Source organism: Rhinatrema bivittatum, chromosome 2 (genome assembly GCF_901001135.1).
Source record: "Rhinatrema bivittatum chromosome 2, aRhiBiv1.1, whole genome shotgun sequence".
Lineage (NCBI taxonomy): Eukaryota > Metazoa > Chordata > Amphibia > Gymnophiona > Rhinatrematidae > Rhinatrema > Rhinatrema bivittatum.
In genome coordinates this window covers 649907717-649930916 of record NC_042616.1, presented here as the reverse complement: position 1 = coordinate 649930916, position 23200 = coordinate 649907717, and the positions used below count along the sequence as shown (strand labels likewise).

At 45.6% G+C, this 23200-nt stretch overlaps 1 protein-coding gene across 2 annotated transcripts in view; it reads right to left on the bottom strand.

The window, feature by feature from the left end:
- Positions 1-23200, bottom strand: part of NKAIN3 (sodium/potassium transporting ATPase interacting 3) — a 1185646-nt gene that overhangs the window by 629449 nt on the left and 532997 nt on the right. For both annotated transcript variants that reach the window (XM_029591376.1, XM_029591377.1), the window contains exon 2: positions 17534-17671. In XM_029591376.1, the coding sequence (XP_029447236.1) occupies positions 17534-17671 (138 nt within the window). The remainder of the gene's footprint in view (positions 1-17533; positions 17672-23200) is intronic.

Genomic DNA, 23200 nt, shown 5'->3' with positions numbered 1-23200 from the left:
GTTTTCCCTCCTGCCAATAAAATAGCAACATTTGGGAAAAAATAAAAAACAGAAACATTAGATCATAGTTTTTGCTTCAGTATTTATCGCAGAAAGGATATTTAACAAAGCACTAAATGAAGATGTAGGTTTGCATAATCCAGGCATGGGTAAAGGAAGAACTAGGCCATGCAAAAATGTATAAGGCACCAGGATCAGATAAAATTAATCCAAAAGGAAATACATGGCGAAGCTAAATTCTCACTGCACTTAATATTTCTAAAAACTAGGGTTAGACAGGATGCTCAGGATTGGAAAATGGTATATAAAGTCCTCATATTCCAAAACAGCTCACCACCTGTCATGAAAAGAAACACTAATAAACTTTTAGGAGTCATTTGGACCCATAAATCAGCACTACTACAATTCTGAGGTCTTTTTGAAACCCAATCCAAAGAACCAAGAAATAGTACAAAGTGACTCTAGAAAACATGTATATAACATTAATTAAACTTTATATTTAGTAAAAACTTTATTTAGTAAAAACATATTTAGTAAAAAATATATTTTTATTTGTCAGCTTGGGGATAAAGTTTTTTCTCAGGAATAAACATTTTTTTCTGTGACTCAGAAAGTATTAAATAATAAGACACAAACATTCAGAACACAGCTTTTTGTTAGTTACAGTATGTGTTCTCCATATAAAAACCTTTGCATGCCTTACATCTGTGTGATTTGCAGTCTGCTGCTCTGGGTTTTCCTTAACATGAACAATGGTGGATACTGGAATTTTGTAATCCAGTGCAATCCAGTTGATCATTTTTTTAGTTTTCATTTGATGTCCGTTATTCAGCTGCTCTCCTTACTGTACTGTCTTTCTCAAGGTAATCTGTTGTTTCAAGCAGTATGATTTTTCATCCACATACAGCTTGATAATTACACCAGTATCAATCAAACTGAAAAGCATTACACTGGTGAACAAAGTTTTTGTTTCCTTCAGGTGTTTTGGTGTTCCAAATAGACTTTTTGATGCTGATTACAGATATTACTTCGACATTTGTACATCATGTAAGGTTTTTGAGAAACGGCCAAGCTCGACTGCAAGATTCCAACTCGTTTACATGACGATGCACCTAAGTCCCAGCGGTCTGGGTCCCTACGGGCTCCTCCTGGGGGGACCGGACTTCCAGTGGTGAAGACACACTTCCTTCCTTCGACATCACGACTCTTCATTTGCCTCCACAGTCGCATCTCTCTTCAGTGCTGAGGGTCAGCTGGTCACGTCTTCTGTTCCTGCCTCGCCACCCGATGGGAGAACATACGGATCTTCCTCCTAAGGTATTCCATCCTCCCATCGGCCCAAGGTTTCACAAGCCTAAGCATAACAAGCAATGAGTAGTCTGTGTGAAAGAGCGAATCGTATTGCTAAAACTGTTGAGTTTAAAGTTTGTGGGTTTAATTTCATATACTTTATGAATTGTCGCGCCAGTGTCATAATAGCCATGACACGTTTTGTTACATCTGTGGTGAATTTACTCTGAAAGCACAGAAAAGGAGTATGACTGCACTCATTAAGAAGGCATGAGTTATACTTCGGCTCCAAAATCGGTGACCAGGACAGAGCATGGGCTCCTCATATATGTTGTGCAACTTGCGCCAGTAGTCTGCAAGCTTGGCTGAAAGGTGTGAGACCATCCATGCCGTTTGCCATCCCAATGATATGGGGGGAAAAGAAAGAACATATAACTGACTGTTACTTCTGCATGACGAATGAGACCAGTGCCTCATGGCAACAGTCTTCCTGTTCCTAAACCACCAGAGGTGTGGACACTTGATTACTAGGATGAGGAGGTAGGCAATGATGGCGAGCTGTCGCAGATGGAAGCTGTGGCTGATCCTGACTTTGTGCCATCAATATCCAGCGATCCTCATTTAATATCTCAGTCAGAGCTAAAAGATCTGCTGAGAGATTTGGCTTTATCGAAGAGTCAGGTGGAGTTGCTTGGGTCAAGGCTGCAAGGATGAATCTTTTGTTATCTGATACAAAAATTTCAGTATTTTGCAGCCATCATGAAGATTTGACAAAATACTTCAACCAAATTGACAGTCTGATTTTTTGCTGTGACATTAATGGATTGTTTTGTGCTCTTGGATGTGATCACGACCCAACAGAATGGCTATTGATTCATCAATCTTAAGTTTGAAGGCTGTTTTGCTGCACAACGGCAATATCTGCCCAGCAATACCTGCTGGACATGCCGTTCATATGAAAGAAACATTTGAGAACATGCAGCTACTGCTGAACCACATTCAGTACTCGAGGTACAACTGGAATTTGTGTGGTGATTTCAAGGTAGTTGCATGTCTACTGGGTCTGCAGCTTGGTTACACCAAGTATTGTTGCTTCCTTTGTGAATGGGACAGTCGAGCAAGAGATTCACATTATCAGAAAAGTCTGGCCTCTCCACAAGAAGTTGGTTCTGTTGCGCCCGACAGTCGCAAACGGGCAGCACTCCTACACTCCAACAAGGGACTAAACCACTCCCAGACCACTCTCATGTAATCAAATTTAAAACCCTGTCTTCTGAACTCCTATGGGATTCGGGTTGTTTAAGAGCTATCTTTTTAGAAGGCCTCAACTCTCATATAAAAGATGAACTTGCGGCACAGGAGCTGCCTGACACTCTAAGATCTCTTATGGATCTTGCTGGAAGGATTGACCATCGTATCCGAGAGCAATCCGTTGAGGTAAAGCCTCTCAAGAAACACTTTTCTGGAGGTACTCGCACTCGCTCCTTGACTTCAGCTCTGATTTAGACACTACCCAATCCTGAAGAAGAGTACGAACCCATGCAATTAGGCCAGAGTCATTTAACCGCCAAGGAGAGGCTCTTTCACAAAAAGATGGGCCTTTGTATGTATTGCGGGAAGACTGGCCATGCAGTCCAAACTTGTCCCATCTGTGCAGGAAACATGCAGACCTAGGATCCGCCGGAGGACTCTTCCTAGGTCTGACTGCACCATCTCCTCCATTGACTCTCCCAGTCTCTATCATCTCTGAGCCGCTCAAGTTCACCACACAAGTACTAGTCAATTCCAGTGCAGGTGGAATTTTATTCTGAAAAGATTGGTAGAACAGCTACGCATTCCTACCAAACCAGTACCCACACCACTGCTTCTCTCATCCATACATGGTGAGCCCTTGCCAGGAGATGTTTTGCTTACCATGCAACCCGTCTGCTATGCACTGGATCCCTGCATACCGAGACCATCACGTTCTTGATCCTCGAGAAAGCTATCCACCCTAAAGTACTGGGTGTCCCATGGTTACAAGACCATTCTCCCCAATTCAACTGGTCTTCAATAGAGTTATTTCAATGGGGCCCGAACTGCCATGACAGATGCTTAAAAAAGGTAACACCATTGCTATGCTTGGCCACTTCCACTGCACTCTCTAGTATACCACCGAGTATGCATGATTCCAAGATGTATTTTCTAAACAAGCAGCTGATGTGCTTCCACCACACAGATCATTTGACTGTGCAATTAACCTGAAACTGAACACAGAACCACCCAGAGGAAGAGTTTATCCACTCTCATTATCTGAGACCAAGGCCATGTCGGCCTACATTCAAGAAAATCTACAGAAAGGGTTCATTAGACCATCTAAGTCACCGGCAGGAGCCAGATTCTTTTTTGTCGGTAAGAAGGCTGGATCCCTTCGCCCATGCATTGACTATAGAGGTCTGAATGAAATTACCATCAAGCATCGATATCCTCTACCACTAATTTCAGAATTGTTTGATCGGTTCCAGGCTCAAAAATCTTCACGAAGTTAGATTTAAAGGGTGCTTACAACTGGTTCGCATTCGTCAAGGGGTTGAGTGGAAAAAGGCATTTAATACTCACGATGGCCACTTCGAGTATTTAGTGATGCCATTTTGCCTGTGCAACCCTCTAGCCGTTTTTCAAAATATGATGAACGACATCCTGCGAGACTTGCTATACCAGTGTGTGGTCGTATACTTGGAAGACATCCTCATTTTTTCCAGTAATGTCCAGAGTATTCAAGCTGATGTTATCAAAGTCCTGCAGAGGCTGCAAGATCATCATCTATACGCCAAGCTCAAGAAGTGTGCATTCCATCAAGAGTCTGTTCCATTCCTGGGATACATTGTGTCCAACAAAGGCTTTCAAATGGACCCCCAGAAGACCAAAAGCATATGACTGGCCTCAGCCTACCAGCATTAAAGCACTCCGCCGTTTCCTTGGCTTCACTAACTATTATCGCACCTTCATTAAGAATTACTCGACCTTAACGGCACCACTTAACTGCCATGACAAGAAAAGGAGCCAACTCATCACAGTGGTCTCCGGATGCCATCTCTGCCTTTCAACTCTTAAAGAGGCCTTCCTAAAAAACCCTACCTATGTCATCCTGACCCTCTTCGGCCATTCATCATGGAAGTCGACGCCTCAGATGTCGGTGTAGGGGCTGTGCTCAGTCAGCACAGTGATACGCATACGCTTCATCCCTGCTCATTTTTTTCAAGACGCTTTTCATCAGCCAAGAGAAATTATGGCATTGGTGACAAAGAATTGCTCACTATCAAGCTTGCATTCAAGGAATGGCATCCCTGGTTAGAAGGTGCTCAACACCAGATAATAGTGTTCACTAATCACAAGAACTTGGAATATTTACATCATGTACAGAGACTTAACCATCGCCAAGCTCAGTGGTCTTTATTCTTCAACCGATTCGATTTCTTGCTCAAATACTGTCCTGCTGATAAAAACTTCTCAGAAGATGCCCTCGCATGCTCCTTCACACCTGAAGCACCCTGTCACATCATCAACCTGGAGAAGATAGTTCTGGATGCTACCCATTCTGTTCCAGCGGGTAAAACAGTGGTTCCTCAAAATCTTCGGAAGAAACTCCTGAACTGGTCTCATGACTCCCGGTTAGGCGGTCATCCTGGACAGGCCCCTACACTTGCCACCCTTCAACAATTTAATGGTGGCCATCAATGAAAAAGGACGTCCAAGCATAAATTGAATCCTGCACTACTTACGCCAGGCAAAAGCCTCCTGCCAGTCTCCCTTGGGGTCTCCTACAGTGTTACCAGTTCCAGATGAACCATGGATGCACATCGTGACCGACTTCATTGCAGATTTGCCACCTTCAAGCGGGAACAATACGATATGGGTCACAGTGGACTGCTTCTCACAAATGGCACACTTTGTGGCTTTACCCGGACTACCATCTGCCCCAGAACTTGCCAAACTGTTCATACGACATATATTCCACCTGCATGGATTGCCTAAAACATTGTCTCTGACAGAGGTGTTCAATTCACCACCAAGTTCTGGAGAGCACTGTGTCATAAATTTGACATTGCATTAGACCTGACATCAGCGTATCACCCCCAATCAAATGGGCAAACAGAAAGAATGAATCAGACTCTCAAAAAGTTCATTCGTGCCTATGTCAACACTAGGTAGAGTGATTGGGCAGAACTTTTACCCTGGGCTGAATTCACCCTGAACTCTCATCTTGCTTCTGCCACTGGATCCACTCCATTCCAGATTGTTTATGGTCGTCAACCATTACCACCACTTCCTATACCTTTGACAGGTACAATACTAGCAGCTCAGACTACAGTTGAGGAGATTCACCAACTCTGGACTCAAACTAAGGACCTTCTACACAAAGCAGGACAATGGGCCAAAAAGCAATACGACGCTCATCACACAGCAGCACCTCAGTTTGAGCCTGGAGACAAGGTTTGGCTCAGTACCAAGTACCTTCGCCTCAAATTACATTCAGTTAGATTTTCTCCAAGCTACAGTAGACCCTTCTCTGTCCTTTGCTGCCTAGGTCCTCTGACCTACAGCCTAAAGTTACCATCATCCATGAAGAAAACAATGCTTTCCACGTTTCACTGCTGAAATCTCTCATCCTTTCTGAATTCTGTCACAAGACTCCAGATCCACAGCCTCTGGATGCTGAAGAGGACATCGCATACAAAGTAGATACATCTTGGATGTGTAAGAGAGGAAAGCATTGGGAGGACTTAATTTCATGGGAAGGATACGGCCCTGAGGAAAACAGCTGGGAACCTGCCATCAACATTCTTGACAAAAACATGTTACATCGTTTGCACTTAACTCACCTAAGGAAGCCAAAACACCCTGGGAGGGGCCCTAAGAAGGTGGGTACTGTTGTGCCCATCGGTCGTAGATGGCTGTGACCTTTGCTGCTCACCCCATTTTGCCCAGTAGCCGTGATCCTGGCTAAGATGGCCGTCTCTGCTTCTGCATGCCGACCTCCTTGGCATTCCTGAGACGGCGAGGGCGATCCCGGTCGCCATCTTGAACCCGGAGTGACCTAGGGCAAGCGCACCTGCTTCCTTCTTGTGCACGTCATGGTGGGAACCTCGGGGGCATCCCTTCGCATGTCGTCACTGCCTACGTGTATTTAAGCTAACCGGACTTTCCTATCTACGAGTTAGCAAGGATTCCATCTTGCAATTCCTTGCTCTGAGACATTCCTGGCTGAGTGACTCAGGTACCCGCTCTTCGGGGGCCTTGCTGCACTCAGGGCTATCCGCTCCTCGGAGAGCATCTCCTGCCTGTCTCACCTTCTTCAGCTAAGTGAGTTCTCCTGCTTCAGATCTCCGCTGCTGCTACTACATATCTCTATTGCATCATGAGTACCAGACTTACTCTTCGTTACCTCATCTATCCTGCTGTGTGGGATTCTCGGGTTACCCCATTCTACGGGCCACTACTGGATCCACGCTGTCTTGTGCCAATTGCCAACACCTACCTCTGGCTTACCCTGCTGTGTGGACCACTACCAGAGCTACAACGCACAAGCTATTTCTGAAGTGAGTACTTTCCGGGTTACCTCGCCTTGCGGACCACTATCACTTGTCTCACCAACCACTACTTGTCTTGATGGTGACCGCAACTATACCTGGGCTGCCATCTCAGTATGCTGTTTATGCTGACTTATTCTCTAAACAATGGGCTAAAACCTACCTCTGAATTGGTCTTATGACTGTGTCATAGGCCTGCTGCCAGAGAAGGTACTCCCATGGGGAAAGGTATATCCCCTATCGGTTCCAGAGACAGATGACATGAGCCAATACTTCAAAAAAAAACTTGAAAAGGGGCTTTATCTAATCTTCTCCTTCCTTGGCTTGAGCAAGCTTTCTTTCTGGGCAAAAAGGATGGTTCCCTCAGGCTCCTGTATCAACTAAGGGGGCCTAAACACCATCACGAAAAAGAATCATTATCCATTACCTCTCATCTGTGCTTTTTGATCACCTGCAAGGGGCAAAAGTTTTCACCAAGTTGGACCTGCGAGGGGCATACAATCTTATATGCACTCATGAAGAAGACAAATGGGAAAACTGCATTCAACACCAGAGATGGTCACTACAAGTACAGTTATGCCCTTCGGCCTTTGCAATGTTCCCATGCTATTTTAGAATATGGTGAATGAAATATTCTGGGATCTCCTATATTCTCATGTGGTGATATATATCGATGATAACCTCATTTATTCACAATTTCTAAGCCAACACCAGAAGCATATTAAACAGATTCTGCAGAGCTAAGAGAACATCATCTTTATGCCAAATGGGAGAAATGTCTCTTCGAGCAAGAACAACTCCCCTTACTGGGTTATATCATCTCCTGGACTGACTTCCACATGAATCCTGCTAAACAAAAAGCCATCCTAGACCGGCCTTAGGTAGTTGGCTTTCGGGCATTATAACGTTTTCTGGGATTCGCGAACTATGACAGACAATTCATATCAGGATACTCAACCCTCACAGCACTACTTACCATCTTAACCAAAAAAGGGGGTAGACACCTGGTGCTGGTCTGCAGAAGCCATCGATGCCTTCCAGGCCCTCAAGTGGGCATTCTCCCAAGGATTCTGCATATGGCATCCTGATACAACTGACCCTTTATCCTAGAGGTAGATGCCTCTATTCTTGGGGTAGGGGCTGTCCTCAGCCAACACAGTGACCAAGGGGCCCTCCTGTCTTGCTTTATTTCTAGAATGTTCTCTCTGGCAGAGAGAAATTACATGATTGGGAACTCCTTGCAGTAACATTAGCACTGGAAGAATGGCGGCATCTCCTAACACAGGTTCACAATCTACACCAATCACAAAAATCTGGAGTTCCAACAACAGGTGCAAAAATCTGGAGTACTAACAAGACAGGCCAGACTGTGTCTCTTCTTCAGTCAGTTAAACTTTGAGCTTTACTACTGACCAGCAACTAAAAATCAGAGTAGATGTCCTTTCTCGATCCTTCCAGACAAAAGATATACCAGAGCTCCCTCAACATATTATAGACATGGCCAGGGTCATTATCACTGGTAGTACACTGGTATCCCCTGGGAAGACTGTAGTACCCAAATGCCTTTGAGTAAAAGTGTTCAAATGGGCTCAAGACTTATGCCTGGCAGTACGTCCAGGAGTCGCCCATAATCTTGAACACCTCCTGCACCACTACTGGTGGACCCAGGTAAAGACCAACCTAAAAAATTATGTGGAATCCAGCCCAGCCTCTGCACAGCACAAGATCACTTGTGCCTGAACTTGGAGGCTGTTACAACTGTTGCTACCCTATGAGGAACCCTGGACCCACTTGTCCACTGATGTTATCACAGATCTCCATATCTCTCATGTCTACACCACTCTTTGGGTCGTGGTGGATAGATTCTCCAAGATGGAACACTTCATTCCTCTCCTAGGCTTGCCCTCTGCTCTCAAATTAGCCCATTTTTTTTGCTGGCATCATGTTGCAGAAGTGTACCTTAAGGCTTAGGTGGAGTTGGTGCAACCTGCAGGGAGGAGCTTTGCAGGTCCCCACCATTGGCAGGTGGAACTGGCTGGAATAGAGGCCCAACTGGAGCTTCATCAATACCAGCTCTTGTTCCCCTTAGGTTGAGCCTTCAGGTGCCAGGGCCGGCTGGACTTAGTTGCGGGCCTATGTGGAGGTAAAGATCTGTCACATAGAAGAGGTCCATGTAGCATCAAGGTCCAATACGAGGCCCTTTATATATATGGAGATTGGGCATGCACATGCCTTAGGAGCACTTTGGAAGGCAGTGGTGTGGCAGCAGGCTGAGCCCAGTGACTTGCTGTGGCCACGTCAGGTTGCAGAGGTGCAGCAGATGGAAGCTTTGTGGAGAAAGGGACCAGGTGCGGTGTCGGGAGTGCAGGTGAGCATGGCAGTCTGCAGCTTTGCCACGTGGATCATCAAGCGTATCAGTACCCCCTCCCCTAAACCTTCCCCCAAGAGTTTAGGTGCATACCCAGTGGTCTTGAAGCTCCTGGACAGTCAGGTGGGCCGCGGGTGAGGGAACAGCCAATGGAATGGGCAATGATTGTCTCCCATATATGATTTGAAAGGGGGACAACCCCCTAGCAGTACAGATATGAGAGCTGTGGGAGAATTCTGCCCACGGCAGAAGAGATGCCCAGTTGTCTTGATGGTCGTTTGTATACGTCCTAAGAAAACCCTTCAGAGTGTGGTTGGTCTGCTCGCACTTTCCATTTGCTTGGGGATGGTATGCTGTTGTATAATCCAAGACGATGTTAATTTTTTACAGAGAGAGTGCCAGCCTGTCTTGCCCCTATCAAAACCACAGGGACCAGACTACTTCCACTCTGCCAGCCTGTCTTGCCCATATCAACTTCCTGCCACACACCAGACGACTCAATCTACTCCTTGTGGTGTTCTTGCCACTATTATGGTTCCTCAGTGTGTTGGTGCTAGTCTTTCTTTTGCTTTGTCCATTTATTGGTGCCTCGTGGTTTTTCTGACACTCTGCTTGCTATGTTCCCCCTTCATTGTGCTGTAGGATGTTGATGCCACTTGTCTTGCCACTTTGCCTGTCGTGCTGCCTTCGAGAGTTCATGGAACTGTTATCGGTACTCTTTTGAAGCTGTGGTGTGTTTTTGACACTCTCGCACCTCTGTTAAAGCACCCTTGCCACTCCTGGTACCCCTTTGCCTCTTTACAGTGCAATTAGGCTATTCATGCCACTTTGGTGTCACTTTGCCACAGTCTGTACCTTGGAGCTCTTTTCTCATTCTGATGATTGCTCCCCAGAAGTTCATCAGAATTGATAAGAAAACCCCAATTCTGCAGCCAACAATAGGCTGCAAATACTTCCCCCATTGACTTTAATTGGAAACGGACAAAAAATACAACTAATCAATGAATTGGTTCTTCCCCTATGAAACTAATGTAACAAATTTGGGTCCCTGCGAAATGAAAACTGAATCGAAACAAAATTTTTCCTTCTGCGCATCCCTAGCTCCCATACAGTTATGTCTCTTCTGTTATTTTCTTGTTTGTTTACTATTTTATTATTGCTTCCTTTATCATTTTAAATAAAGGGATTGAACTGAAAAAAAATAAAAAAGGATCAAGGGGTGATCCAGGGAACTACAGACCAGTGAGTCTGACATTTGTGCCAGGCAAAATGGTAGAAACTATATAAAGAACAAAATTGCTGAACATATAAATAGGCATAGTTTAATGGGACAAAGCCAACATGAATTTAGCCAATGGAAGTGTTATGACTTCGCTGCCCGCGGGTCTCCCCGCGAGCAGACACTCACCCCATGCTGTGTTTCTTCACCGATGTGGCAGGACGCCGCCGTCGGGCCTTTCATGCGGCTGGAGCCACGGTCGTTGCTGCCCACGCGGCCCGGAGGCCACCCTGGAGTCTCCTGTGCTCCGCGGTCGGAGCCGCGGCCTTGCTTCATCTTCTTCGGGGCCCAGGACCGCCCCCGACGCTGACTTCATCTTCGCGGCGCTAAGGCCGCAGCCCCGGGCTGGAGCCGCCCCCGGGGCCTCCTGCAGCGGCTGGAGCCGCTGCCGACAACGAAGCCTGCATCCAGGCTCAGCCCTGCCTCTTCTGACGCTGTGCATCGGTGCAGGCCACTGTCCGCGGTCCTGCACAGCTTCCTGCTTGCTTCTTAGGCGCCGGCCCCGCCTCTCTGCTGCATTTAAAGGGCCAGGCACAGGAAGTGTGCTGGCCCCACCTTTGATGGGACTTCCTGCTTCAGCCCTATAAAGGGCTGCTCCATCAGTCTGTTCTTGGCCTTGCATCATGGTGACTTCCTTCTGGAGGCTCCTGCCTGCCAGAGTTGTAAGGTCTTCTGTCTTCGTGGAGCTCCTCGTCTCGTCTGCCTTCTTCCATGTCTTCATGTCTTGGTGTTCCGTCTGAGGTCCCGGTCCATGTAGTGATGTCTCGCTATGTTCCTCCACGTCCTGATGTGTTCCTGCATCTCGTCTTCTACGCTCCTGAGCCTTCTGGTCCTGTGGGCTGGACTCCCTCGGACGACGTCTTTCCCGGGTAGGAGTGGCCTGCAGGTGGACTGGTGTCCTGCGCTCTCGAGCCGTCATGTCCTGGATCTTTCCTGCGCTGTCCCGTTCTCCTCGTGGTCCATGACCAGCCTGCAAGGGCTGTGTAGGGCGCGCAGTGGGACAGGGTGGTCCGCGACTCAGTCCCGCGGGTGGCCTGAGCAGGGCGCCCTGAGAGACAGTGCCAATGTCCATGTGTTTTGCCTATTTGGATGTCACGTTCTTTGTCATGGATGCCGTCGCATCAGCCATGTGTCTTTGTCCAAGAATGCGTCGCATCAATCCCAAGTCTTCGTCCAAGGATGCCGTCGCATCAACCTCATGTCTTTGTCCAAGGATGCCGTCGCATCAACCCCATGTCTTCATCCAAGGATGCCGTTCGACATCAACCCTGTGTCTTCGTCAAGGATGCCGTCGCATCAACCCAGTGTCTTGTCTGCGATGCCGCCGCATCAATTAGTCCTGTCTTCATGTCAAGGCCGTCTGCCCTCACCTCAGGCCAGGCCTGCTACTCCATGCTTGTTCGCAGCAGGTCCAAAAGGGCTCGGAATGATCAGAGGACCATTCACCTTCCAACATCCTCGGATGTTGGCCTTGGGAGCTTGCCGGCCTGGCAGAGGGTAAGACCGTCAGCCATGCGGAGCCACCGTCAACCCTCGGCTCAGCCCATGAAGGTCTGGGCCCGGGCTGAGGCCCAAGGGCACACTAAACACCCATTCTCAATAGAATGGCAAGGCCTTTCGAGCCCGATCTCAACAGAATGCAAGGCCTTTTGAGGCCGTTCACAACAGAATGCAAGGCCATGTGCCCGATGGTTGTTTCTGTGATGGACCCGCCTTGTTCAAGTCTTGTTTGTGTTCCTGGACTTTTATGGGACCGGAAACATTTTTTCAGGATTTTTATGTACACGACCTACTGGAGGCGCCAGTTTGCCATAGTTACGACCTGCTGGAGGTGCCAGCTGTCTGGATTTCTTTTTTTGTAAACAACCTGCAGGAGGCGCCTGCATCCAGACTTTTTTGTCATCATGTGCCAGGTTGGGGTTTACGACCTGCAGGAGGCGCCTGCACCCCTAACTGGTTTTGCTGGTTTTCGTTGCCTGCCCTGGGTTCCTCCCCAGGTCTTTGGTTGGTGTGTTCTGGGTGCTTCTTGTTGGTTCTCTTCCTTGTTGCTCGTTTGGCTGTTTTGTTTTGTATTGTTTGTGCGGTCTGTTTTGTATTGTCTGTGCTGTCTATTTTGTTTGGTTAATTGTTTGTGCTGTCTGTTTGGTATTGTTTTGTGCTGTGTGTTGGTTGGTTTGCGTTGTTTGTGCTGTTTTGTTTTGTTTGTGCTGTCTGTATGGTTGCTTGTGCTTTATGTTTCGTGTTTTTGCTTGTTTGTGCTGGATGTGGTTGGCTGTTTGATTGTTTGTCTGTGCTTGTGGGTGTTGGCTGGTTGCGCTTGGTTGTGCTGTTTTGTTGGTGCGCATGTTTGGGGGTGTGTGTGTGTGTGTGTTGGTTGTTTTGTTCTTTGTGCTGTATGTTTTGTTGTTGTAGGTTGTGCTGTCTGTATGTGTTGTGCTGTATGGTTGCTTGCATTGTATGTTGGTGTGGTTGTTTGCTCGTTGGCGCTGTTGTGGGGTTGGTTGCCACTGTGTGTTGGTTGGTTGCGCTTGTTTGTTTGTGCTGTTTGTGTGCTCGCTTTGCTGTGATGTTCTGCTTTTGGCTCCTTGTTGATTGTCGCTGTTGTATGTGGCGGTGGTTTGGTGTGTTGCTGTTGTATGTTGTCTATGCGCCAGGGTTGCTTTGGTTGTGCTGTGTGTTTGTGGGTGCGCTTGTCTGTGTTATGGTTGATTGCGTTGTTGGTTGTTTGGTTGCGCTGTGTTGGTTTGGTTGCGTGTGCGGCTGCGGTATGTTTGATTGGTGGCGTTTGGTTGGTTGCGCGGTGCTGTTCGCTCGTTTGTGCTGGTTGGTGGTTCGCTTGTTTGTGTTTGGTGTGCTTGTTTGTGTTGTTGGCTGTGGTTGCACTCGTTTGCGGCTGTGGTTGTGAGTGTTGCTGCTGTATGTTGTTGTTGTTTGTGTGCTAGGGTTGGTTTTGTTGTGTGTGCGGCTGCTGTATGTTTGATTGGTGGCGTGGTGTTGATGTGTTTGCGCCGTGTGCTGTGTTGGTTTGGTTGCGTGTCCGCCTGCTGTATGTTTGGTTGGTAGGTTGGCTATTGTGTGTCAGTTGCTGTGTGTTGGGTTGCGTGTGTGGCTGCTTTGTGTTTTGTTGTTTTTGTTGGTTGTACTGTTTGTTTTTGATGGTTGTGCTGTTATTTTTGTTGATTGTTGTTCGCCTTTTGTGCTTTGTGTTCTGTTTTGTTATGGTTCTTTGTCTGGTTGCCTGTGGTATGTCCTTTTGTGTGTTTCTGCTGTTCTTGCCTTTTTCATGCAGTCCCCGGAATACCAGCTTCCATTTTTTGGCCCTCGAATACCTCCATCCGCTATGGACCGTTACCCTTTTTCCTCGAACTGTTGATAGGTGGTTTGAGGAGGGGCTTTGAGGAGGGATGTACTGTTATGGACTGCGCTGACGGCGGGTCTCCCCACGAGCAGACACTTACACCATGCTGTGTTTCTTCACCCGACGTGGCAGGACGCCGCCGTTGGGCCTTCCATGCGGCTGGAGCCGCGGTCGTTGCTGCCCACGCGGCCCGGAGGCCACCCTGGAGTCTCCTGTGCTCCGCGGTTGGAGCCGCGGCCTTGTTTCATTGTCTTCGGGGCCCGGGACCGCCCCCGACGCTGACTTCATCTTCGCGGCGCTAAGGCCGCAGCCCCGGGCTGGAGTAGTGGCTGGAGCCGCCCCCGGGGCCTCCTGCAGTGGCTGGAGCAGCTGCCGACATCGGAGCCTGCGTCCAGGCTCAGCCTTGCATCTTCTGACGCTGTGCGTCGGTGCACGCCGCTGTCTGCGGACCTGCACAGCTTCCTGCTTGCTTCTCTTAGGCGCCGGCCCGCGCCTCTCTGCTGCATTTAAAGGGCCAGGCACAGGAAGTGTGCTGGCCCCACCTTTGATGGGACTTCCTGCTTCAGCCCTATAAAGGGCTGCTCCGTCAGTCTGTTCTTGGCCTTGCATCGTGGTGACTTCCTTCTGGAGGCTCCTGCCTGCCAGAGTTGTAAGGTCTTCTGTCTTCGTGGAGCTCCTTGTCTTGTCTGCCTTCTTCCATGTCTTCATGTCTTGGTGTTCCGCCTGAGGTCCCGGTCCATGTTGTGATGTCTCGGTATGTTCCTCCACGTCCTGATGTGTGTTCCTGCGTCTCATCTTCTACGCTCCTGCGCCTTCTGATCCGTGGGCCGGATTCCCTCGGACGATGTCTTTCCCAGGTAGGAGTGGCCTGCAGGTGGACTGGTGTCCTGCGCTCTCGAGCCGTCATGTCCTGGATCTTTCCTGCGCTGTCCCGTTCTCCTCATGGTCTGTGACCAGCCTGCAAGGGCTGTGTAGGGCGCGCAGTGGGACAGGGTGGTCCGCGACTCAATCCCGCGGGTGGCCTGAGTAGGGCGCCCTGAGAGACAGTACCAATGTCCATGCCTTGTGTTTTGCCTATTTGGATGTCACGTTCTTTGTCATGGATGCCGTCGCATCAGCCATGTGTCTTCGTCCAAGGATGCCGTTGCATCAACCCTGAGTCTTTGTCCAAGGATGCCGTTGCATCAACCCTGTGTCTTCGTCCAAGGATGCCGTCGCATCAACCCAGTGTCTTGTCTGCGATGCCGCCGCATCAATTAAAGTCTTGTCTTCATGTCAAGGCTGTCTGCCCTCACCCTCAGGCCAGGTCTGCTGCTCCATGCTGTTTGCAGTAGGTCTGAAAGGGCTCAGAATGGTCGGAAGACCATTCACTTTCCAACATCCTCGGATGTTGGCCTTGGGAGCTTGCCGGCCTGGCAGAGGGTAAGACCGTCAGCCATGCGGAGCCACCGTCAACCCTTGGCTCGGCCCTGAAGGTCTGAGCCCGGGCTGAGGCCCAAGGGCACACTAAACACCCCGTTCTCAACAGAATGCAAGGCCTTTCGAGCCCGATCTCAACAGAATGCAAGGTCTTTCGAGGCCGTTCACAACAGGAAGTCTTGCCTCACCAATCTGCTTCATTTTTTTGAGGGTGTAAATAAACATGTGGATAAAGGTGAGCCAATTGATAAATGTATCTATATTTCCAGAAAACATTTGACAAAGTCCTTCATGAGCGGCTTCTTATGAAATTAAAAAGTCATGGGATTGGAATCAGTGTCCTATTATGGAATGGGAACTGGTTAAAAGACAGAAAACAGCAAGTAGGTCTAAATGGTAAATTTTCCTAATGGAAAATGCCAGGGGCCATGGCATGGGCTTCCCCACTTTGGAAGCATTCTGACGCCATCCTTTGCCAGCTCCCTCAGTTCATCTCCGTCTTCCAATGTACCTTCGAGGACCCAGGCCGACCCCAGCTCTGGACTCCCCTCCCTTGCGACCACAGCCAGTTCACGGCATCCTCGAGCTTCCAGTTTGCCATCCCCTTCACAGGCCTCATGGCAGAGCTCCCGTCATGTCTCCGCGGCATTGGTGTCCTTGGCCACACCCCTAGGCACGTGCGTGACAGACGTACAGCCCTTTAAAGAGCCCAGGGCATGAAAACCCGTGGGCATGCCTCCTGATGACGTCACATAGATGCACTATTTAAGGCGAGGCCCTTTCCCCAGGCCCTCACCTTGGCAAACGGGTCGACACCGTTGGTGTAGTGAGTTTGCCTTCGTGTTCCAGCATCTCCTGTTCCAGCGTCTCCTGTTCCAGCATCTCCGTGTTCCTGTGTCCTCTGTTCCCAGTGGCTCCGTGTGTTCCTGTATCCTTCCCAGGTAGTACCTCTCCGGACTGACCTTTGGTACTGACCTCTGCCTGCCTGACCATTCTCTTGCCTGCCGCCTGGAACTGACTTCTGCGTGCCTCCTGACTTCTTCTTTAATTTTTGAAAGTAATGCCATCTGCATAAAGAAAGCACTACAGTGATGTCACTGTGGTACCTACTTCTACGGCAGAAGTTGCCACTGATATATGGCCAAAATGTACATCACTACAGCATATCCTTCAAATGGACAGCATCATTTTTCAAAAATTAAAGAAGAAAGAAACTTTTAGGAGGCCTGGTCCTAGGCCTTCAGGCTGGGCCCAGGCAGGATCAGGGTTTGGTCTGGGCCCCAGCACTGGATTTGGATCTCAACAACTGCACCAGGCCTCAGGCCGAACCCTAGCACTGGACCTAAGCCTTAGTAAAGGTACCAGGACTTCGGCCAGGCCTCAGCCTCCAAGCTTATGCCTCTGCACTGGCACCAGGCCTCTGGCCAGGCTTTAGCATTGGGACCAGACCTTGGCACCAGGACCAGGTCTTAAGCCAAGACCTAGTGCCGAGGCCAGGCCTCAGGTCAGGCCCTGGCACTGGGGTTCAGACCTTGGTCCTGAGAGCCAGGCCTCAGGCTGATTCCTGGTTCCAGGCCTAGGCCTCATATTGGGCCTCCATCCTGAGGCCTGGTCCCAGCAAAGGCTAAAAGCCCATATTTGGGGACAGGTTTTGGGAGGATTGTTTAAATATTTTTTTTTTTTTTGGTTTGGCAAATGGACTGAATTGAAAGAAATTAGATAAACCAAATGTTAACAAAATAAAAACCTTGAAATGAAAATTCAGTCCAAACCAAATATATACATGCTTGCATTTGGCAGACACCCATGTATGGTATATATAAATTTACCTGAACATTACAACCCGCTTTGCCTCATTCTGTAAAAAAAATGTTGCTGGGGATATATACATTTTGTTCACTTGTATGAAAGTCATTTCACTTATATTTAAATCACATTTTAAAATTATTAATAAAATAATATTGCTATGTTTACTCTTTTGAATACTCTTCTAAAAGTTTCATTTTGAACCATCAATTGATCTTTTTCCTAATATTGATTCTCCTGGATCTATAAAACATATGTTACTGTAGCTATATAAATTATGTTACTGTGGCCTTACATTAATGTGATTAATATGTGCAAAATATATTAAACATTACATATTTTATAGATGTTTTTCACTCCAAATTCTGGTTAGCATTCATATTTTACATAATTTAAACAAATCTGAAAACTGTATTCTAACATGAAAATAAAAATGCACTTACCACCACAATGTATCGCGGCCTGAACTGAATAGTTCCAAACAATCCCAATATGATAACTATTATATGAAGAAAATTTCCAAGAATGGGAGCCCATTGGTATCCAAGAAAGTCAAAGATTTGTCTTTCTAATGCTGCCAGCTGTAAGAAATCAAAAAAGCACATGAGGTGTGCTGCAGATCTTCTAGTTTGTTCATTTTTCACTGTTTTGTGTTTTAAATGATTTCTTCAAACTGAGAATTGAATTTCCTCCTGTTTTCTGAGCTGGTAGAGTACTAATAACATTTTTTATTTCTTCTATCGATTTCACCAGTTCTCTCTCTTCTCTCATCTTTTTTTTTCATTTTCTTGTTTTAAACAAGATGTATTCTTGCTGTGCCAGGTTAAAATGTTAATAAATATTTTTTTATGTTTAAACAATTTATTGAAGAAAGCAGTAGACAAACATTAATATATATTGGTTTCTTATACTTACCAAATGGTTAGCAAAGAACAATTCACCTTAATCTAACAATTTTGTTCTTTTTCTCTTTTCTCCCACCCTCACACTAATTCTCCCCCAAACCCGCCGCTAACATTTTAGAGCCAAAATCAAGTAAATTCCCTCCCCTTTTCTTCATCAAACAATAGTAAAATCATCAAACTACTTTCCATATAATGAAAATTAATAGTTTAAGTCCAAGCTGTGAGAGCATGGAGGCAAGATCTGAAGATAGCGTTCCCATAGAGCCAAAATAGATAACTTCCACAAAAAACAGGATCTACTGGCCATACATGGTGTGAGGCAATAGGTTACACCAATGCCAAGAAGAAGGCTGTGATACATCTCTCCATATTGTTAAAATAGTTTTCTTTCCTAATAGGAAAGCTTTCCTTACAAATAGCTTATCGTCTGTACCTCCAAGTTTCAAAAGAGAGACCTCATGAAACAATATCACTTCTACCAGACAATGAACTCTCTAACTGAGGATTTGACTAAGGGGGTCATTCATCAAATCACGCTAGGGCATTATCAAGGGCGTTAAGGCCCTAGTGCCCATGATAATGCATTGTGAAATGCACATGCAAATTCTAAAAATTTTGTCAAAAGGGAGGAGTTTATGAAAATGAGGGGTGTTTAATATTGTGCATGATAGCATAATGCATGCAATTGCATGATTTAATGCCAGAAATAGCTACACCTTTTTTCCTGGCATTATGACTGAAAGGGTATTTGTGATATTTATTGTAAATGCCAATTCAGTTGGGGGGGGGGGGGGGGGGGGGGAGAGAGGGAGAGAGAGAGAGAGAGGGAGGGAGAGAGAGAGAGAGATAGAGAGATTAGTCAACTTTTTATACCACGGTAAGAGGGTCCATTCTGAACTCGGGGTAAGGTTTTGGTGGTGCTAGGTTTTGGGGGGCAGTTTTACATGCACTGTCAGAGGTACGAACAGCACAGTAGACTTCAATGAAGATTTTATGTGATTTGGAGAGGTGAAAGGTACACAAAGATGAGATTTGTACAATGTACTCTCAGCCTAGCTTGATGCACTCTCTATCTAGCTGCTATCATGCTAGGTTGAGAGTACAATGTACAAATCTCATCTTTGTGTACCTTTCATCACTCCAAATCACATCAAATCTTTACGGATGTCTACTGTGCTGTTCGTACCTCTGACTGTGCATGTAAAACTGCCCTCCAAAACCTTGGCCACCACCAAAACCTCACCCTGAGTTACTAGTTGCCATTGATATAAATAGTTTAATTATATATGAGCCTTATAAACAATGTCTCTCTCTTGTTTTCTCTCTGTCTCTCTCTCTCTGTACAAGCACATAAGATACACATGTAAAGGCTGTCAGCAAACTTTATAAATGAGGCATATATTTTTCACATTTTTTTTAAAATGTATCAGTATATGATTAGTGCAATTAGATATATTGGCTGGATATGATTCAGTAAATCACAAGTATTACAAGAGATAGGAACTTCAGATGTAGTGTTACTTCCTTTTTATCTAATAGAACTCAAAGTACAAGGATAGGTGATATTTATTTATTTATTTACATCTTTTTTATACTGACGTTCATTTGCATATCGCATCTGTTTACAGTGAAACAGATAGCTTAACAAAGTTTTGGTATGAGAATAGGAAAATTAGGAAATTACATTTTAACATTTTAAGAAAAATCACAACATTTCAGGGTAGATAAGTTACAGGTACAGAGTGTGAGCAATACAACAAAACTGCATTTTTATATATATAGTGTCTTAACATAGGGAAAAACATGAGAGAAACTTTGTACAAGGATTATTAAATTATGAAGCCTGGATTTGGGTGCTTGATTGTTTGGAGTGGGAGGGAGCTATGAAAAGGCCATTGTGAATAGCCAGATTTTCAAATTTTTTTTTTGAAGTTTTGTGTGTTGGATTCTAGTCTTAAATCTGGCGGCATTGAATTCCAGATGGTAGGGCCAGCAAGTGAAAGGGTTTGTTCTGTGGTGGAGATGAAGTGTGTTAGTTTGGGTGATGGTGTGGGTATGGTTCCGTTGTTAGCGGATCTGGTGGCTCTTTTTTGTGGTTTGGAAATGGAGGGCGGCGTATAGCCAGTGAACGTTTTGATTGTGTACGGTCTTGTGTATTATGGCAAGACTCTTGCAAAGAATTCTGAAGTGGATCGGGAGCCAGTGGAGGTCTTTTAGTATCGGTGTGATATGATCATTTCTTCGTGTGTTTGTGAGGACTCTGGCAGTGGCGTTTTGTAGCATTTGGAGGGGTTTGAGAGTTGAGGAAGGGAGACCTAGTAGTATGGTGTTGCAGTAGTCAATCCTAGAGAAGATTATTGCCTGAAGGATGGTTCAGAAGTTGTTTTGGTGAAGGAGGGGTCTTAGTTTTTTAGAACGTGCAGTTTATAGTAACAGTCTTTCATGGTTGTGTTTATGAATTCTTTTAGGTTTAATTCGCTGTCTAGTATGATGCCTAGGTCTCTTAGGTCTTGTGTGATCAGGTGTTTGGGATGGAGGGAGTTGATAGGGTCTCTTCAAGTAGAGTAATAAGGTCTGGAGCTCCACAAGGTTCATCTTTGTCCTCTTTTTTGTTTCATATTTTCTTGAGCCCCATTGGGAAGCTTTTCCAGAGGTTAGGAGTCCAGTATTTTATATATGCGGACAACATGCAATTCAGTATACCTTATAGATCAGATGCAAAACATCTGGAGGAAAAGTTTAAGGAATGTTTGCAAAAAGTGCAGGAGTGGTTAGGAAACTGGAGATTAAAGGAAAGAATAGATTTCAAAATGTTGGTATTGTTGTTTAAAGCTTGGTATTTTGAAGGCTAGGTAAGTTAAACCTTATGATATGTTCTTTAGAACAAAATCTTTTAATGGAACCAAGTTTCAGGAATTATAAGTATCAGGGAATGTGAAATAAAGCTTTTTCTATACAAGAACCAAAGATGTGAAACACTATTTACAATGAATTGAGGAAAATGGAGGAGCTGAAGTATTTTAGAAAATTTTTAGTCATATATTTTTAAAGAAGCTTATGTAAATGTATCTTAATTTGTAATGTTTGTATGTTTTTTATGTTGGTTTGTGATATGATAATGATTATGTGTGTTTTTTTAAGTTGTAAGGCACACAGATCAACAGCATTTGGATGTAACGGATTATAAATGTAACAAAAAAATTAATGTCTTCCTACATAGGTCTAGTAGGAAGTATTATTCTATGATGACGAGAACATAGTCTATTGTTTCTTCACAAAATACGAACATGGAAATTAGATAAACCGAAATATATGGGTGGCATAGGTGCCACTAGATGATATATCAGCTCTATACTTTACTGAAACTATGTTTGAAATGGGCTCATGTTTTTTGTGAGAGGTTAAAAGGTTGTGCTATATGGTTTCCTCAAGAGGTCAGACAGAGGCTAGGAGCGGGTGGCTCCTATGGGAGGCGTGATGGGTAGCCCTTGCCCCTAGTTTGTGGCAAGGTTAAAAGTTAATCTTATTCTATATAATGGGAAAGTTTCCAGAGTATGGGTAAAGGGCCAAACCAGTATGTGTGAGTAGCAAGAGTGATTTTTAGCTAATGGTTGGATGCGTATGGTATGGTATAAAAAGTATTGCACATGGACAAAATGCTGATCTCTGATGAAAGAGCTCAAGGAAGGGGCGTCTGGAAATTCCATGCCATGGCGGTGATTGGTGTTATATCTGCCTCCCCTTCTCCTGTGCCCAGTAGTAAATTGATGGGAGTTGCAAGGAGAAAGCTGAGCGAGGAGTATTTGGAATAACAGAGGCAAAAGGAGAAATGCATTGTGGATTCCAAAAAAATCATCTGAAAGCTCCCATCAGCTTTCATGAGAGACAGGTGATTTGACAGAAGTTGTGTTGCAGCGAGGAGAAAGAGAAGACTTTTGGAGTTTGGGAGTTGTACACAGAAACTGTGATGTGGGGACTGGCCGGACCTAGGGGAAGAGGTACTGGCTGATTATTTCATTGCAGAGCTCGGGACTGGCATATGCCCAAAGGGAGGAGAGCGCACTGCCCTGAAGCTGCTCCTGTGGCGGGACAACCGGATTTTGAGCTGCTCCTGAAGTGTGAGCACAGATTTGTGTGACTTCTGTGACAGAAAAGTGATAAAGTTAGGGCCTCTTTAGGGTCCAAGAAGGGAGAAACTGAGTGGAGAGATTGTGGGGTGAGAAACGTGAGAGAGACTGCCCCTGAGAAAAATAGGAGGGAAAAGAGATTGAAGGCAGGTGAGCTGTAGCCGCAGAGGTTCTGAGAGTAACCGAGAAGAGTGATGGTGCAACTTCTCGGAAGGAGTAGAATTGGTACTTTGATGAACTGAACAGTATGGACAGGAAATAGACTTTGGAAATGGAATGTAATTCCAATTTGAGGGGCTCTATAATGCTGTTTTTTATTTTTCAGTGTTTAAAAATAAATGTTTTAGTTTTTGAAGCACAAGGGCAGTGTGGACATTGGAATTATTTTGAGAGGTCGTCAGCGCAGTTTGGACTTACAGGGAAACCTGTCTCAATAATGAATTGTACACCACCTTAGAGGTCCCCCAGTGCTCCCCAAAATTGGGAAGGTGAGCCCCAAGGAAGGGGGGGGGGGGGAGAGGCAGTTACATATGCACAATGTTTTGCTCACTTTGCACAGATCTAGTATGTTATGGACATAAATTATGTACAAATAATATGTTTCTCCCCTAAGTTAAAAAAATCAATTTTTTGTTACTATTTTGCTTGTGAGTTCTGCTCTTGGAGCTCTGCTTAACATCATTTTTTCAATATCAGTCTAAGAGCCTCATTTACTAAGCACTTTTCCCATAGACACAGAATGGGAGAAAAGCCTTAAAAAAATCAGGCTGCTGGAACTCTGCACTTAGAATAAAACAGCTAAGAAATTCTAAAATATGCAAAGAGGATTGTTTGATTAAATAAATATTTATAAAAATTATTTCAAAAATGGCATTCAGTATTTAATCAAGGAAAAATACATTTGGAGCATCACTTTGCAATGTCTGAAATCTGCTCTTTACATTTTTTGTTAGAAAAAATACCACAACTCCATGCCATCCAATGAGATGCCCAGCCAGTGTAAAGTCCTGGGCTGAGCCTGGGTAGGGTGGGAGGAAAAGAATGCTGGCATTGGGCTAGGGCGTCAAGGAGGTCACAC